Source organism: Brachyistius frenatus, unplaced genomic scaffold, assembly GCF_029030835.1.
Source record: "Brachyistius frenatus isolate BFR_SWC_R1_liver_20210118 unplaced genomic scaffold, ASM2903083v1 Contig_50, whole genome shotgun sequence".
Taxonomy (NCBI): Eukaryota; Metazoa; Chordata; class Actinopteri; family Embiotocidae; genus Brachyistius; species Brachyistius frenatus.
Window position 1 is genome coordinate 911,978 of NW_027210649.1, and position 18,655 is coordinate 930,632.

An 18,655-nucleotide genomic window follows, 5' to 3' on the forward strand; every position below is an offset into this window, starting at 1 on the left:
AAAACCGGGTTTTAAAAGTCCTCTTCTGGTCCGGATACGTAACTTTCTCTGCGTGAAACAAGTCACTTTACGATCCCGCACAGCGGCAGCACACACACAAAGTAGCGGGGACGCGCGGAAGGCATCTTGTTTCTGGTCCGGGCGGGAGCGCGCACGTACGCTTCACGTAAACGGTCTTGTTTACGTGCCGAGCCGCGGAGTCGCTGCTGCTGTGACCCGCTGCAGTTTTTTTTTTATTTTTTTTTTTTAGTCAACGAAATATTGGAGCTGCGTAAAGATCGTACCGGGAGGAGGGGGGGGGACGGCCAAAACAAATATATATATATATATAAATGGCGTTAGTTTAACCTCCCGGAGGCCGCTCGTAGGAGGTCATCATGGATTCGCGGTAGTTGAGGTTTTTTTTGTTGTTGTTTTTTTGTGACTGACAGCCAAGAACCGGGACAAGGGACTTTGGTGCTACTAACGTTAAGCTAAGACGTGTTGAAATCAGCTTTTTACTGCTGCGACAGGTATTGTGAAAATTCACGGCGAGTTCCTGTGTGTGTGTCGCTTCATTGTGTTGTCTTCCTCCGGTCACCAGCCCACTTTATATAGCTGTGTTTTCCTAGTTGTTGTTGTTGTTGTTGTTGTTGTCTCCAGCGTTGGCGTTAGCCGCCGTCAGCTGTCGTTGGCTGCTGCTGCTGCTGCTAGCTAATGTGCAGCTATAGTTATTGCCTCCCAGTGGTGGAAAAAGTATTCAGATCTTTTAACGGTAAGTTGCATTTGCACAGTGCAAAAAATACTTCAATTATATATATACAGTATATATATATATAAAAAAATATAAAAAAGTCATTAATTGCTCATCTAAATAATTGTGGTGCTTCTATAATGTTGGATCTTTTAATTCTCCTCATCACAGCTATCACATCAATATAGCAAGTTAGTTTAAAGTGTGTTATTTACCTCCTAAAAATGCAGAAAATTATATCACAAATTCAGCATCGATACCTTTAACCTCTGACCTGCAGAGCTTAAATGTATTTTGTTTGTTTCGCAGGCTTTCTGAATAATCACACGAGCATCAGCAAATATACATTACGCCGTATGTCTCGCTGTGTGATACGAGTTTGTTGTCGGTGTCTCATGCACATTACGCATCTGTGTTGTGTACATGTATAAGACAAGGCTGCGAGTAAGTTTTTCAACTAATCTGTTAATTGTTTTGTCTATGAAATATCAGAAAACAGTGAAAAATCCTCGTAATTTCCCACAGATTGATTTGACACCATCAGAAGTCTTTGTCTGACTGACCGACAGTCTAAAATCAGTAGTTTTCTACCATATGTGACCAAAAAAAGTGTCAAATCTTCCTATTTGAGATTCTAGAAATGGGAAATATTTGATGTTTTTGCTTTAAAATCACTAAAAGGCACATTTGATCACCAAAATAATTCCTGATGAATCAGACTAATCCATTAATCGACTAATTGCGGCAGCTGCTAATACAGTATATACGCAAACACTCTGTCTTTAAATGTCTGTGTGACTCTTGTAGGTTTTTTTTCCCCCCCTGAGGTCGATCTCACCAGAGGTTTTCTGTTTGTTTTAGATTCTTTGAGTAGTCTGAGATCCTCGAGAGATTCTCAAGGCAGCATGGCTCCCAAAGACATCATGACCAATTCCCACGCCAAATCCATCCTCAATGCGATGAACTCACTCCGCAAGAGCAACACACTCTGCGACATCACTCTGAGGGTGGAGAACACTGATTTCCCAGCTCACCGGATCGTCTTGGCCGCCTGCAGCGACTACTTTTGTGCCATGTTCACCAGTGAGGTAAAAATATTTACTCAATGCTAGCAAAGACAAATATTGAGTTGTTTGCTTCTAGAAAGCCTGTTGCATATTATCTAATCGGTTATCCATTGTCCAGAAAACCAGATGTGGTGGTTTTTTTTTTTTCTGGCCTTTCTGGGAGTTTTCCCGAACGGTTTAAGTGTTTCTAAACTGCAGGATAATCCTTAATGATATTGATTACATATTTTTGTTGTTGTGGCTGTGCAGCTTGCAGAAAAGGGGAAGTCGTTTGTCGACATTCAGGGGCTCACCGCGGCAACTATGGAGATTTTGTTGGACTTTGTGTACACGGAGACTGTGCTCGTTACCGTGGAGAACGTACAAGAGCTGCTCCCTGCAGCGTGTTTGCTGCAGCTCAAAGGTAAGTTTCGCGGTGCCTGCTGTACCTGGATATGAAAAGTGTGTGTTATTCATCATCCATAGAAAGAAGAACTGGCCTTTGAGGGTGTTAAAATATATTTAAATTCAATTTCAAAATGTCTTCCATATGTTCTCTTTTAGATTGCAGACAGATGTAAAAACTATCAACTACAAGTGTTATTGTTGTGACAGTAAAGTGGAGTTTAAGCAACATCAGACCTAAAGTAAACACTGTCAGTACTTCAAACTTCAGAAGTTCATCTACTATCTAATATTATCGCACATCGTTTTGAGCAAAAACCTATATTAATATATAATATTTTGTTAATTGATTTGCCTATGCATTTTATGCCTTTTGTCTGAGTCTAGATGACATCACTGTTATTACTCATATCAAGAAGTATTATTAGCCAGATCATCTATTTTCCATTGCACTTTAATAATTTGGCTGGAAGTGGGATGAAATTTAATTCTGTGTGGTACTAAAAAAGTCATTGAACAACTTTTCAAATGAAATGGCTTTTTCAGATTTTCCAATCAAGAGTTGATTGATTAATTTGATGTCCTGTTTATCAATGTTTGGCTGAATTTGTGTGATACATGCGTGTACGTACAAACGTCTCTTTTCGGTTTTCCTCAGGGGTGAAAAGAGCATGTTGTGATTTCTTGGAGAGTCAGCTTGATCCCACCAACTGTCTGGGTATTCGTGACTTCGCCGACACTCACAATTGCCTTGACCTGATGCAGGCCGCCGAGCTCTTTTCCCAGAAGCATTTCTCCGAGGTGGTTCAGCACGAGGAGTTCATGCTGCTGAGCCAGACAGAAGTCGAAAAGCTTATAAAATGTGATGAAATCCAGGTAAGAGAACTGCACGTCTGGAGGTTTTCTACTTTTTCTGTGGATGCTGCTTGATATGGTTCTGCATACAACTAAATGTATTACATGAAACACCTGTGGGCTGCCTGGTGTAATGAGATTCTTGATGTGTAAATACTTGCACAGAATTCATCACCAGTAATCGACCCACGATATATGCCAGTTAGATTTCTCTCCGACTCGATCCCGACCTGCACAGCCCCAGGGCACGATGGGAAACGGCTGGCTTCTACCCGATCTAACAACTGATTAGCTTAGATGTTGTTCTCAACAATATGTGGTTCTATTAAAACTTCTCATTTTTGTTTAATTTGGGAGATTTTGTCCAATATTGAAGGTTTATTCTCTAACAATAAATGTTGATGGTGACGTTTATTAGTCAGTGAGAAGGTTTCAACATTGTTGGAAACATTGGGAATAGTTTGAGTACACAACTCGACAAAATATATAACTAGAAGTTTTAAACATTAAGGAGCAGAAAAGTTGCATGTTACAGCTTTAAGACGCCCTAAAATTGACTTGCTTTAAAAAGAGTGAAATCCGCTTGACTTTCACAGCTTTTTATTATCTGTCAAACACGAGTGTGTCGAAAGAGAAACGCGAGTACCAACCTGCTGTAATCTCGCTCTGTGGCCCCCCCAAGTTCCACTCAGTTTTGCTGATCGGCCTGACAATGAAATTGCAGAGAAGTAAACCTGATTTAAGTTTGCCTTTGTGCTCAGGAAATTCCTGTTTTCCAACCACATGCCTTGCTTTGTGAAAACACAGTGATTATCAGTCGATGATTTATAGATCATCGCTTCTGTCAGATTGTTCTTCCTGTCAAGTTTTGTTGTTTTTAAAATAAAACTAGACTGTACATGTAAATTACAGTCATGTATAATTTGCCTTCAGTTAAAGGATTCTCTGTCATCTCTGTGGATTTTAGGATTGATGGCTTGTTTTACTTTGAGCAAACGGGACTCTTTTTCTTTTGCTCATTGTCTGTTTGCAGCAACAGAAATAACTAAACTTGCGGCACTGTTAATGATATTAGTTAAAGGTAATTAGCTCAGCCGCAGTGGTTGCAACACTCATCATTGGTTGCATATCTCTTAAAGGTCCCATATTATATGTATATATTCTGATTTTCCATTGTTAAATTATAAAATAAGTGTAGTTGCTCTATAAATATGTTGAAAGTGTCACAACGTTCAGGTCACGAAAAAAATACACGCAACCTGTTTTCAGCAACCATGCTGTTTGGACTTCTGTAAGTTTGTGATGTCACTAACTCATGTCCATGTCATGTGTCTGCCGCCGAGGACAACCCACCGTCCAAACTTTTATTTGGAAATGAAAAACTGACCGTACATTCTGTTACAGAGCTAAAAAGCTTCTTACTGATATCGAGACTGCAAATGAAACAGAAAAAGTGTAAACAATGGGACCTTTAACTCTTAATTTATACCACTTAAAAACACAAAACCTCTCTCTGCAAATGCATTTTATGCTGGTATTGATAAACAGGATAGGCTTTATTAGGTATGCGAGTTAAATTAATCAAATATACACTTTAATACTGCCCTTTAAAAAATGATTCAAAAAGAAGATTGTGATTAAACTGAAATAATGGAAGACCAAAAAATATTTTCTTATGTATATCAAAACCCTGGAAAAGTGTCCAATAACGGACCTTTAACTGCAGCGGTCCGCTGATTGCGTAATTAACGTGTGTATTCACTGTCGTAGTTGTAATTCTTTTTATTGTACGTGTCGTCTGTATGTAGGTGGATTCTGAGGAGCCTGTATTTGAAGCCGTCTTAAACTGGGTCAAACACAACCGTAAAGAGCGAGAGCCTTACCTGCCAGACATGCTCGAGTTTGTCCGATTGCCGCTGCTCACCCCCCGCTACATCACCGATGTCATTGATGCTGAGGTGAGCCGGGCGACACGCAGCAGGTCGTTGTGTAATCGTACGCCGACTCCCTGAGTGAAAGATTGTTGAAGTATTTATCACTCCGTAATTAAGCGAGTTTTTACATGTTTTAGCCTCTCATTCGGTGTAGCCTGCCATGTCGAGACCTCGTTGACGAGGCCAAGAAATTCCACTTAAGACCGGAGCTGAGGAGTGAGATGCAAGGCCCACGCACACAAGCCAGGCTGGGTAGGAGTCCTGTCTTCAACTGCAATTTAGCTAAATGCACGTCTCTTGTGCAGCAGCTATGTAATCCTCACTGTTTTCTTGTCAGGTGCCAAAGAAGTCCTTCTGGTTATAGGCGGGTTTGGTAGCCAGCAGTCACCGATAGACATAGTCGAGAAATACGATCCCAAAACTCAAGAATGGAGCTTTCTTCCTGTGAGTGCCGAATATTTGAACAAGAGCCTTGCGGTGTTTTTCTTCTCCGTTGGTCTTGGCTCACACAGACACGTCTGTCCTAAACAGAATATAGCGCGGAAGAGGCGTTACGTGGCCACGGTGTCTCTCCACGATCGAGTTTATGTGATCGGAGGCTACGACGGCCGGTCGAGGCTCAGCTCCGTGGAGTGCCTGGACTACACGGCGGACGAGGACGGCGTCTGGTACACCGTCGCCACCATGAATGTGCGTCGCGGCCTCGCTGGAGCTACGACTCTCGGAGGTGAGGGGGGGGGGTTTCTGTTCCGAATACCTGTTCCCCGTCTCAGAAATCCCCCGTCAGCGTTTTCTTCTCTCAATAACAACACACTTGCGGTTTTATTTGGTTTCTCGACAGACATGATCTACGTTGCCGGTGGCTTTGATGGCAGCCGGCGTCACACCAGCATGGAGCGGTATGATCCCAACATCGACCAGTGGAGCATGCTGGGAGATATGCAGACAGCGAGGGAAGGAGCTGGTCTGGTGGTGGCCAGTGGGCTCATCTACTGTCTAGGTATGGAGAGAAAAATGTGGCTTTGAGGTAAATATTAAGGCCTCAACATACAAGTGACTGAAGATGAACTGCCAATTTTATTGGTCCCCACTGATTGTGGAATTTCTGGAATATCACGGGATTATAAATCCATTTCAAACATGGAAAGTCAGGAGAATTGGTCATAATTTGATAAGAAATATTTTTCTCAGATTATTGTGTAAACTGTTAAAAAAAAGTTTTGTACTGAAAACACACTATGCAGGCGTCTGATGAATACTTCCTCCAATCCAAGACGAACACAATTTAATAAAAAAAAATAATAATAATTTTGTATTCTGGCCAATACAGTAACTGAGCTGTATTTCATATTGAAAACATTTATGAAACATGTTTTGTGCTGCAGCTAATGACCATTCACATCACAGGCCCATTATTTCTGAGTTCATTCATTTCATTATTTGGTTTATAAAAAAATAAGCCCTTTACATCATTTCCTCAGCTTGTTAAATCCAATAATATTCACCTGATTACGGCATAATACAAAAAAAAAAAAAAAAAAAAAAATCGAAACAAAGAAGAAGTTAGAACTCAAGACTGTTTTACATTAACAACTGAAAAGTTATCACAATTATTTTTTTATCAGTTATTATCAGTCAATTTAATGGTGGACCAACCACTGCAGATCTAAACTCTCCCTGATATTCCCTGATAGGTGGATACGATGGACTGAATATCCTGAACTCAGTGGAGCGGTACGACCCCCATACAGGCCACTGGACCAGCGTGACTCCGATGGCCACCAAGCGGTCCGGTAGGTCAAACAAACTGTGTGTGTGTGTGTGTGTGTGTGTGTGTGTGTGTGTGTGTGTGTGTGTGTGTGTGTGTGTGTGTGTGTGTGTGTGTGTGTGTGTGTGTGTGTGCGTGCGTGTGCGTGTGTGTGTTACTCTTCGTCTGAGCACCTGCGTGCTGTTTCCCAGGAGCTGGTGTGGCTTTACTCAATGACCACATTTATGTCGTGGGAGGTTTTGATGGCGTGTCACACCTGGACTCTGTGGAGGTCTACAACATCAGAACGGACTACTGGACGACGGTGGCCAGTATGACGACTCCTCGATGCTACGTAGGAGCCACCGTCCTCCGAGGACGACTCTACGCCATCGCCGGGTAAGACGGCGTTTCCACTACTCTGTGGGAGTTTATGTTCACACAGCACTCGCATGAACGTTAAGACACGCTGAGGGGCTCCATCTTAAAGCTGGTGCAAAGTGTCTTTACTAGTTTCAGACTGAAGCGGTTGTCATTTCACCGTCCTGCGCACACACTGTTTCAACAGCAAAGGTACTGGTGTCAATGTGTGCGCTCATGGGCATGTTGGTTTTAAATTGAGGTGCGGTCAGGCTCATCGTTGGCACGCTGCTATCTCCAAACGACTGACTGACAGAAACCTGCTCTGATGTCAGTAGCGCAGCATTTTACTGTTATTTTAACAGCACGTTATTAAAACAGCCCACATGTGGATATACTCTGCGTGTTACAGACACACACAGACATGCAGGAGCGCTCAAGCATGCAAAAGATGAAAAGTTAAAAAGTTTACAATGTAAAATATTATTACTGTATTACATCAGTCTCTGCTGAAGCGCTCTTTCTTAATAGTTTGCGAGTTGGCCGTTAAAATGGGAGTCTGCCAAGAAGCAAGCACACCCGGCCTTTAAAGGGAAACACTGACGGCGGTCTTATTTGTTAATTTCAGGTTACACCTTAAACACACCTATAATGAATTAAGAGACTAAGTTCAACCGCTTTGAAACGTGCGCTTTACTTTACACTCAAATTATTTGATGTTAAAAACGGAAAACGTGGATTTGGACGCGACTTCAATGAACCTGCACTTTAGACTGTTTCCCTACGTCTTAAAACGGAGCTTTAATGGGTCACGATATGGACTTTCTCCTCTTCATTATGGCCATGACGTGATGCCCTCATAGAAATACTGCCCTGTGAGAATTGGTGGGGGAAACAAAAACCTTGTTCTGTGCAGAAAGTCATTCTGAACTTAATCCAGCATCTGAGGCAGCTCAGTCACTGCCTGCGTTTTGTTCCAACAAGACATGTCCTTCCTCACCGTCTGGGAAAACATAAAGAGAATTAAGTACTAAAAAAAACAACTGTAACTTTGTGAGACGCTCTCTTCGTTTGTCTGTCTCAGACTGCTGAGACTTCGTATGATCTTTGGCTGAACTTCAGAAAGCATTTTTGCAAAGAGCGTAAATTTGCTTGTCGATTTCAGAGTTCGGTTCATTCAGACGTCTCCTCACGGCCGGCGTGGAGTAAAGACTGATCCCGACGACAAGTAAATCTCAGTGAACATGGAGACTTTACGCTTTTAAAAGCTCCAAACTTGTCCTTTAAATACAGATTTTCAATAAATCAGAGCACAATTGTGAGAATTTTAATCGTTGCACCGCTGAAATAGTGTGAGAGTAAATCCAATCTGTTAGCCTGCGTTAAGACTGACCTCCTCCTGCATGATCAGGAAAAAAAAAAAAGCCCATTCATTAATTTGAATGACTGCAGTGGGGGGTGAAAACGCTGGAGCCTCCTGCCAAAACACACATTTATTTGGGCATTTGTTCAGCGATGTAGAATCGTGTGTCAAAGTATTATAAACTGCTGTAGACTTTCTTGGCACCCGATGAACCTTCAAACTCTCAGATCTGTTACACAAACGAGACTTCTTTGATTGTATTTCTCAGCCGTACGTGAAGCAACACGCCTCCACCGTCACACAGATCCTCACATCGGTGGAACACAGAGCTGGTTTTGTCGTGTGGTTGCAGCTTTCTGATTACTTAGATATTTCAGTTAAATCACAATCTTCTTCTTAAATCTTAGTTTAAATGAGTGCGCTTTCTGAATTATTTAACTCGTAACTGATGAAGTCTAACCGGTGTATCACTACCAATACCACAACACTACATGCAGTGTGCAGACACAAGTACCAACGGTACCAGTACAGGTTGTTTTGTATCCGTGTCTTTAAGTCGCATTGATATCAATGAAGCTCTCTTCTGATTGGCTGACTGTTTTCTGAGGGACACACGTTCAGACCAATCACAGGTCTTCTTCAGTCTTGTAGCTTTTTAGCTCGATGAGGGAATGACCGCTCTATGTTTTCTTCCACTTATATATTTGGATGATGGGTCGTGCTCTGGGAGGACATATGACACGAATCTGAGTGTGTGACATCACAAACTCACCGAAGTCCAATCAGCACAGTTGCTGAATACAGGCTGTGTGCACTTTCTGACATTTTTACAGTATTTAAAGAGCAATTAGACCTGCTTTATGATCAAAAAAGACATGTAAATGTGAATATATACACAATATGGAAGCTTTAAATAAAAAACAGAAACAACCCTCAGGGGATTTAAACTAAAGGTTGAACTGTGGCTCGTTACTCATCAGGAGTCACTTTAGTGTTTCTGCTCGTTTCTTTTCACATTAAATGTACATCATGTCTTCAAATGCACTCAGACGGCTGTAATTTGAGACACAATTAGTTTCAGCATAATATTTGAATTCACTTAGATTTAACTGATGTTGAACTGGTACAAATCACCGTGTTATAATGGACTCTTTCTCACTTGCCTTCTCCAGATATGACGGGAACTCTCTCCTCAGCAGCATCGAATGTTACGACCCGGTTATCGACTCCTGGGAGGTCGTCACTTCGATGGCGACCCAGCGGTGCGACGCGGGCGTCTGCGTTCTACGAGAAAAGTGACGTTTGTCAAGAACAAGAACCGCAAGAGGAAAAGCAGGCAGGAGGACAGGCAGCTAGACTTCGCTGAAATGCCACTAAAACAGATTCCCACCAAGGGAGGTGTTCGTTCGCCAGTATGCAAATAGGCACTCTCTCGAGAAAAAACAAAAACAAAAGGTAAAATGAAGTGCGGCGGTTTGGGCTGCCTCCTCCTGAAGGACGGCTGACCCTTCGCCGCTCGGACTGTGCAACAGAGATTGAGCTTCGCCGTGGTCGACTTCACCTCAAAAGAGGCCCCCGAGGAGCCCATCACCACTTGCATGACTCTCGTCGGTGGTACTTGTGTCTGTCGTTACCTGTGAGATTATTTTTTCAGTTTGTCTTCAAAGTGCAATATATTTCTACTCATCAAAAGGAAGCGTTAAACGACGGAGCAGATTCAGACTCCACTTGCTGCTATATGCCTTATGACTTCGGCCTACATCGAACAGTGATCATCCATGTTGCCTCCCATTTGACTTTGATGGTAGTTTGATTAGCTTGTTATCGAATGAACTCATTTGGCATTTGAAAAAGGTCAGTAATGGGTCGATATTTCAACCCCTTTTTGTAATTCTTCCTGTAAACAGTGCTTTTAGATCAAAATCACTTTAATACAAAAAGTTTAATACTTACTGTCGCTCTCAGAAGATATATTTAGAGGTGAATATTGTTTTAGAAAATGACTGAATTGTACCAGTTAATTTTTTTCATTATTTAGGCCAACCATTTTGGCAAAATTGGAAGAATCAAAGTAATAAGAATGCATGTGATTTTTTTTTTTTTTTTTTCTCGGCGTATAGATCTGGACATGTACATGTAGGATACAAAGTCCTAACATCACTGTTGCCTGGGAAGTAAATAAACACACTGAGAACTGAGGCGTTTGATCTGTGGTGCATCGAAACACCCGGTAAGTGACGCAGAGACAAAACGCATATTCGCTTCACACGTCGCTGAGTCAGTGGCGTCTCCGGGGAAACGTCAACACTCGCATCGTGAGGACATGACGAAACGTCACTGAACCGTACGAGGTAGATTCATTGATGATTTCACTTCACTTTGTCCATTTCAACATTTAGTGACAGTGAAATCGTGAATGTCGGCAGGCCACCAAGTTATTGATTTCACCCACCAACCTCATAAGTTTCTCCTTTCAAAAACTAAGTCATTCTGTTATCAATTGCCATGGAAACTGGCATGTTCACGGTCCACAGAGAATAATCAAGTCTGTTGTTTAATTAGTTTAATACTTAAGTTTATTACCACAAACCTGCAGAAGCAATGCCATTTCCCATCAGCCTCAGTGGTCACAGATTTGTTTTTACCCAAGTATCAGTACAACAGTGTGAAAAAACTTAATTGCACATTACATTTATTATTTTTATATATAATGTATAACAATATGTGATAGACCATGATTATATGATTAAAAAGTTTCAATAAAAGTGACAAATTTGACTTCCATCTTAGCAGATGCGTTATTAGAAACTACCATCTGAAATTATAAACACTGCATTGATTAAACAGCATTTTACTGTTAGTTACTGCTTGTTTTAATTAACTCCATTTACTTTATTTAGCGTGTTTCCCAATCTACGGGTGGGGGCCCCTTCAGTGGGTCATATGGTGATAATGGGGTGAAAAAGAAAAATCTAAATTACATTTTTTGCGAGGAGTATTTTATGAGCTGATCACATGATTTGAACATGCAGAGTAAGAGGTGACTAAAAATGTCAAATACATTCCCAGCATGCAACCACTTCATGACTTTTTAAAAAAGATAAAAAATATGAGGGGAAAAAACAGAAAGAAGACAAATATGTCCGATTTTCTCTCCAAATGCTCGTTTGTCTGACAAGTAACGACAAGCAAACAAAAAGGGATTCAAACAACGGTTGATAATGTGGGAGGAAAGTTATCATCCCTCCCTCCATCTATCTGCTCCCTCCTCCTGAAGCCCTGAATCAGCAGCTTCACACTGAAGTGTCGGCACATATAAAAAGCAGCAGACAGCGGAGACGCCGTCTTCATCCCGGGACGCAGCAGAGGTGCACAGCCTGTCTGGACCGTCACTGACAGACGATACACTTCTAATATCCTGCATTAAAGCTTGATATCACCTGGAGCAATATGGTAAGAGAATGAATGGGAAACGGGGAATCTTTGATATTTGTTTAGAAAAATTTGACTTTTTCCACGGCCTGTTCAATCCAGTCCGCAAAACGTCCCGACACTCGGTACCAAATGTATTCGTTCTGTATTTCATTTCACTCTTTGCACCCTTTGTGTTTGATAGTTGTGTGACTTTGATTATTAATTCCCAGTCTGCGTTGTGTTGACACCCAGAAAATCTTCATCTGCTGCTTGAAGCAAAGTTATTGGTGAATATTTAAGTCTTCGGATGTCTTTTTATGAATGCTCATGTCCTCTTTATGCTACCCATGTCTTACAAATGTCACTCAACGGTGAAAAATCATCTAAGGGGATGTTCTTCCCTCGGGGAAAACAAGCTGAAATTCTCAACATGTTGAAACATAACTGCTGGAGGTACTTGGAAAATGCAACAGTCATGTTTGTTTGAATAAGTTCGTCCTGTTTTTGACTTTGTTTACACTCAACAATCAGAAGAGCAGAGCACAAATACGAGTTTATCGTCAGACAGTTTTGCACTCTGCTCTGAGCTGCAGGATGAGGAGTTAATAGTTTGAATTTTATAACTTCATTGTTAAATTGAAGCACTGTTGAAATTCAAATACCTTTAAATTTTTAGCTAATTGGAATATTTTATTCTGAAAACTATCTGTTCCCTGTTTTTCAAATATAGTATCTCCCTCTCTTTATTTACTTTTTTGAGTTTCTTTTTGGTTTTAGTTTAAAATCTTCATCTAAAATTTCCATACCTGGATTTCACAAATCCAACTTGAGCAGCTTGATTTCTTTTATCCGATTTGATTTTTAAATCTGACTTTGACTCTTGAAATTTAATCTACTTTTCTCATCACTTTTCAGTCATGGACAGTTGAATTTGCTACTTGAATATTTAAACTCTATAGAAATAGACTAAGCAAACCAGAACTTTTAAGTCTCACGATGTGAAAATACTACAAATTTCCAAATTGTGATTCAAACCAATAATGAATGCAGTAACAGGATTTTCAAAGTAAAATAAAAAAGTTATGAGGTGCTGTATAAATTCTAAAACTGCTTTTCTAATTTCCCTTTCTTTGCTCACTGTGCATCTTTATCTGATTCCCTTATCTACACATCCTTGACTTTTATTTTGAAAAGCAGTTTTAAGATTTAGGTTTCTTCTGAATACCCATGAATATTATCAATGGGTTGCAAAATATGTATTTCCAGCAGAAACAATATATATTTTTTAGAAAGCTTCCTGTTCGTCCTCCACATAGTTATATTTCCAGCAGGTGGGAAGACCTGCCGGCAATTATCACTGTTTTTGTCTTGAAAGACGAAAACCTCCGAAACTAATTTTACTGCCTTATTTTTTTTTTTGTCTTTAGAGTTATGAACTTCCATTTTCATTAATATTCTTCTGCACAGAGGGAGTGCATCTCCATCCATGTGGGCCAGGCAGGCGTCCAGACAGGAAACGCCTGCTGGGAGCTCTTCTGCCTCGAGCACGGCGTCGGTCCTGACGGCGTCTTCCTGGACAATCCTGAACAACCAAACTGTCGAGAAGATCCGTTCAACACGTTCTTCAATACCGGGAGCTCCGGGCATCACGTCCCACGAGCCCTTTATGTGGACCTGGAGCCCACAGTGGTTGGTGAGCAGTGCAAACAAACGCTGAACCTGCTTTAAATCTGGGAACATTCTTCTTTGGCTCATTTAACAGCTTACGTAGCTTTTCACTGCAGATGAACAGTCCACGCTGGAAAAGATATAACAATGACTCACTTAAAAACAACTGAAGTAATCGTTCACATGAAATATTTGATGTTGACTCAAGGTATGCCCCACTGTCGGGTTATATTGTTTAGAAATGAAGAAAAAAAAAACGGATTCAAAAATAAACATAAATTACGTTTAATTCAAATGAACAAAAATAATAATTTTCAGCCATTGAAATGAGAAACAAAACACATTGAAAAGGTATTTAATCATGTCTCTGCATCATATTTCACATTTTTCTTGTGATATTTAAGTAAATGGAAGCAACCATGTACTTATGTCCAATATTTTCTATTTCAACGTGTCAGACAACCGCTTGCTGTCGCATTTATATCGGATTTGAATGAAACCCCCAATAGAAATAGAAGAAAATGAATCAAATCTCTCTTTCCAGACGAAGTCAGGGTTGGAAAGTACAGAGAGCTCTTCCACCCTGAACAGCTGATCTCTGGAAAGGAGGATGCTGCCAACAACTACGCTCGTGGCCACTACACTGTGGGGAAAGAAATCATCGACGCAGTCATGGAGCGAGTTCGCAAGATGGTAAGTAAAATAAATGCGAGAGGATACCTGGGAATTTCCTTCATTGAATAAAGGATTTTCATATGAATAAAAACAAATGTGTCATTTACAGAGAACCATGAGGACATTGCTGTGGTTATTTTTCCAGTAATCTTGGTGTGTTGTGGGATAATGCTTTTATAATGATCAAAGTCTTATTGCATCAGCTCAAATGTTATACACCGGAACAATGCACAATGTTTCTGTTCTGCTGAGTCTGCTTAATTTCGAACAGAGACATTTTTTTCAGTAAACACTGAAAATGTGTGACAAAATTTGGACGATTTTACATTTGAAGGACTAATTTGATATTCCGGTGGTTACTGTTCACGAACATGGATAGAAAATAAAGCTTAAAAGTTAATAAGTGACCAGGGTTAAAACACCCTGAACATCCCTCAACATAAAACCCACCTGTGCCAGACTTTGACAAACTCTTAGCTAACATCTATCCACCCACGAAGGCCTTAAGATGTGGTTGAAATCCCTGAAAATATCCTCATTTAAAATCACCTTAATATGGTGAAGATGCAGATTTACGGCAACGTAATCGTTCTTTTGGAGTCGTGTTTTCTTTCTACCTGATAAATATCTCTTTTGGCTCTGTTTGTGGTCTCCACCAACTCCTGGAGGAAATATTGGCTCAATCAGCTGCTAAATTCTCCAGTATTTTCACAAGTTAGTCTCTAACTTTGACTGTCTGATGTTGGTTGCTGAGCAGGAAGGCTGTACTGTAGCGGTATTGATTGCGTGTCCTTCTCATCAGACGGACCAGTGCACAGGCCTGCAGGGGTTCCTGGTCTTTCACAGCTTTGGAGGAGGCACCGGCTCCGGCTTCACCTCTCTGCTGATGGAGCGTCTGTCTGTCGACTACGGCAAGAAATCCAAGTTGGAGTTTGCCGTCTACCCGGCGCCCCATGTGTCCACGGCGGTGGTGGAGCCCTACAACGCCATCCTGACCACCCACACCACCCTCGAGCACTCCGACTGCGCCTTCATGGTGGACAACGAGGCCATCTACGACATCTGCCGTCGCAACATGGACATCGAGAGTCCCGGTTACATCAACCTCAACAGACTGATCGGTCAGATTGTTTCCTCCATCACCGCCTCCCTTCGTTTCGACGGCGCCCTCAACGTGGATCTGATGGAGTTCCAGACCAACCTGGTCCCATTCCCGCGGATCCACTTCCCTCTGGTCACCTACTCGCCCATCATCTCTGCCGAGAAGGCGTGCCACGAGCAGCTGACCGTGGCCGAGATCACCAGCGCTTGCTTCGAACCGTCCAATCAGATGGTGAAGTGTGACCCTCGTCAGGGCCGCTACATGGCCTGCTGCATGCTGTACCGAGGCGACATCGTCCCCAAGGATGTAAACGCCGCCATTGCGAACATAAAGACCCGGCGCTCCATTCAGTTTGTTGACTGGTGCCCCACTGGCTTCAAGGTGAGTCGCGCTGCGACGGTGAGGAGTTCAGCTTGAGATGCTTTTATGTTTTCTGATCGTTCTCTGTCTCAACAGGTCGGCATTAATTACCAGCCTCCCACTGCGGTTCCCGGCGGAGACCTGGCCAAAGTCCAGAGAGCCGTGTGCATGCTGAGCAACACCACCGCTATTTCAGAGGCCTGGTCTCGTCTCGACCACAAGTTTGACCTCATGTACGCCAAGCGCGCGTTCGTCCACTGGTACGTGGGCGAAGGCATGGAGGAGGGAGAGTTCGCAGAGGCCAGAGAGGACCTGGCCTGTCTGGAGAAGGATTACGAGGAGCTCGGCCAACTGAGCCCCGATTGTGAAAACGACGAAGAATACTGAATCTTAAGAGGCCTTGAGCTGTAAAAGCAAAGCAGATTTTGATTTTATTCTTATCTTCTAAGCTAGAGTTAACCAAAGTGGTGACTTTTGTCACTGCCTTTGTTTTTGTTGTTTTTTCTATGACGCTTTAGATAGGAATATCTAAGTTGGATTTGATTTGTGCTCAGAAAATAAAGTTTGTCTTGTTGTATTCTGCATGAAATTTGAGAGACACAGTGTTTGAAGATGGTACCACATGACCACTACATTTCCATCACAAAACCGGCCGGGAATTATTGTTGCATAAATGTGTTTTCGGTGAATAAATCAAAGACAAGTCAGTAAAACAGGGTTCCTCACAGAAATGAGGGAAATATTATATCCAATAAGGATTTGCTTCTATCGAGGAAACCTATTGTGATTTTCATTTAGTTAGTGTATTAAAAAGTGCTTCTTAAATGATATATATATTGTGGAGACTTGCATTAAGCTTCATACACAATGCCCTTCAAAAGTTTGTCAACAGTATAGTTAAATTTAAAAAAAAAAACTATATTCACACTATATAACTATCTAACTTTTTAATATCAAACTATATAAATGTATACTCTTTTTGGATACAAATTTTTGTGAATAAAATCAGTTTCAGTCTTTGGTTTGGTGTCTTTGTTTTGTTTTTAGCTCGAATTAAATTGCTAATATGGGAAAAAACAAATAAATCTACTTTATTTGTGGAGGCTGCTGTATGTATACTTTAATTAATACTTTAATACAGCAGCCCTGGAGGCCACCCTTGACTTACAGACACAGATTAGACCCCTGTCCGTCACACTGTACCATCAGAGAAGTGTCTGATAGATACAACAATCCCAAACATGATGAAGAACCATAAACAAGGAGAAGAACGAGGAGCAACAGATGGCCTCCCAACATCACAGAGTCCGTCTGGGGTTACAGGACGAGTCGGCCTAAATCCACAGAAGAACTGGGGCAAATTGACCAAGACTCTCCGGTGGTCAACAGATATTGATCGGATTTAAGTTTGTTTTCTGTTTACTGCACTTTGTACGAAGTTAACTGACAGTGAAAAGTAGTCATGGCATTGTTTTTGAAAGCCTCCTCACTAAATCAATCACAAGACACGATGGGACTGGCTGAATAAGAGCAGTACTATGTTTTATTTTCAATAGATTTTTTTTTAATTTTTTTTATTTCATTGTGTCTTGGACCCAGACCCAGTGAAAGAGGCGCTAATGTGCCTCTTGTTTGTTCTGGTTGTTGAGCAGCAGATGTTTTAAACCGTTTATATGAGTCGCAGCCAATCAAAGTGCTCACTCTGGCTATTTAAACAACGAGTCCCCTTAGCCTTGAAGGTGTCACCTGCACGTATCCATCCGCGCAAGTGTAAAACGTAAAAGGGGCTACAAAGAAGAGGATTGTTCCACGGACTATAATTTAACATTTTCTCAATTACACGGTGCGGGAATGGCCTTTGATGTCGTTAGAGTTGTATTTAATTTAATGGAGGTCGATGGTGAAGTGGAAAAAGTCAAGAGTCGTTCAACTCGGTGTGGTTTCATTAATACTTTATCCTGTGGAGCAGACGTCATGGTCTCGACTATTGTGTAGATTATATAATGTTATGTCATCCTGGATTTTTTTTTTTTGCATTATATATGGACATATTTATTGGTAAAGTGTCCTAATAGCACTAATTGGGCTATAAATAGTTAAAAAGTACTGCATTCAAAATTTTACCCACAAATACAAAAGTATAAACATTAAAAAAAAAAAAAAATAATAGCCTAGTTTAAGTACCAAAATGATTAAGTACTTATTTGGCAGAATGCACTGCAAAAAATACTACTTACATACAGCGGAGTCAAGCATCATTATTTACACAAGTAACTGCTTGTGATTATACAATATAAATGTGTTTTTACGAGCTGGCTCATTTCTGAACAATACTGTATTGTAATTTTTTAAGGCGTCGGTAGGAAATAAAACCTTTCAATATATTGTATTTCAAATGGTCAGCGAGGACCAGAAATCCTTCTGGGCCTCCGTCTGGCTCTGTGTCCAGGCTTTAGGAAATTTAGCCGGTGACGGAAACTTTAGGCCAATCATGGGTCATTTCAGAGTGAGGGTTTACTGTTGCCTGTTCTACAAAATGCAGGAGCGTGTGCATATCCCCTTCAGACATTAGGCCTGATTCAGTGGCAGAAAAAGTTGCTTTTGAACTTCCAGATTCAACTCTCCTCCCTCAGAGGCCCACGGAGGGCGACCAGGGTGAAGCTGCTTTCACCATGCTGAGGTTCTGGGTGGCGGGTCAAGACTGGGATGCCCCGGAGGAGAACCCGTCACTGGCCCCCCCCACGCGCACCTTGTCGTTCAGTCCATCAGGCCTTTGAGCAGGCCGCTGACGTCCCTTAGACGGAGGTCGTGGAGGACACGGGGTCATTCGTTCTGGAGCGAGGCCCAGATTAAGGGCTGTTTTTCTCTTGCAAGGACAAACTCTGGTCCCCGCCGGGTGCAGCTTCCACCGGGGGAGGTCTGTGGGCGCTGATGGGGGCAACGAGAAGCCAAGGCAGCGGAGGCACGCCATGGCACCTCAGGAGGCCCGCACG

The 18,655-nt window shown here is 41.7% G+C and overlaps 2 protein-coding genes across 5 annotated transcripts; both read left to right on the top strand.

Annotated features, from left to right (window-relative positions):
- The first annotated feature begins 153 nt into the window (after positions 1-153).
- Positions 154-10,641, top strand: LOC138624243 (kelch-like protein 12). 4 transcript variants are annotated; one of them, XR_011311133.1, is made up of 13 exons: positions 154-754; positions 1,595-1,821; positions 2,050-2,203; positions 2,843-3,060; positions 4,848-4,997; positions 5,111-5,225; positions 5,311-5,417; positions 5,505-5,700; positions 5,815-5,973; positions 6,668-6,766; positions 6,933-7,119; positions 9,616-10,297; positions 10,564-10,641. XR_011311133.1 is itself a non-coding variant. In XM_069704244.1 (13 exons), exons 2-13 carry the CDS (start codon positions 697-699, stop codon positions 9,740-9,742), a joined length of 1,797 nt encoding a protein of 598 aa, XP_069560345.1. In that variant the 5' UTR covers positions 154-512; positions 643-696; the 3' UTR covers positions 9,743-10,641. The 4 variants fall into 4 exon arrangements, 3 of the variants coding, with proteins under 3 accessions (XP_069560345.1, XP_069560344.1, XP_069560346.1); XM_069704244.1 differs by having other exon boundaries at positions 154-512; positions 643-754; positions 9,616-10,641; XM_069704243.1 differs by having other exon boundaries at positions 9,616-10,641.
- A 99-nt stretch (positions 10,642-10,740) lies between these two features.
- Positions 10,741-16,683, top strand: tuba5 (tubulin alpha 5). Its single transcript, XM_069704246.1, has 5 exons — positions 10,741-11,896; positions 13,325-13,550; positions 14,070-14,218; positions 15,003-15,683; positions 15,759-16,683. The coding sequence occupies exons 1-5, from the start codon at positions 11,894-11,896 to the stop codon at positions 16,047-16,049; spliced, it is 1,350 nt and encodes a 449-aa protein (XP_069560347.1). The 5' UTR covers positions 10,741-11,893; the 3' UTR covers positions 16,050-16,683.
- Positions 16,684-18,655: the final 1,972 nt, after the last annotated feature.

What these genes read in the sequence shown, in the direction of transcription:
- LOC138624243 (XM_069704243.1), top strand. Translation starts at nt 697, where the DNA reads ATGTGCAGCTATAGTTATTGCCTCCCAGTGGTGGAAAAAGTATTCAGA. An exon ending in CCGATGTCATTGATGCTGAG is followed by an intron (nt 4,998 to 5,110) that starts GTGAGCCGGGCG and finishes TACATGTTTTAG; the next exon opens with CCTCTCATTCGGTGTAGCCT. An exon ending in TGGGCTCATCTACTGTCTAG is followed by an intron (nt 5,974 to 6,667) that starts GTATGGAGAGAA and finishes ATTCCCTGATAG; the next exon opens with GTGGATACGATGGACTGAAT.
- tuba5 (XM_069704246.1), top strand. An exon ending in TGGAGCGAGTTCGCAAGATG is followed by an intron (nt 14,219 to 15,002) that starts GTAAGTAAAATA and finishes CCTTCTCATCAG; the next exon opens with ACGGACCAGTGCACAGGCCT. An exon ending in GGTGCCCCACTGGCTTCAAG is followed by an intron (nt 15,684 to 15,758) that starts GTGAGTCGCGCT and finishes CTGTCTCAACAG; the next exon opens with GTCGGCATTAATTACCAGCC.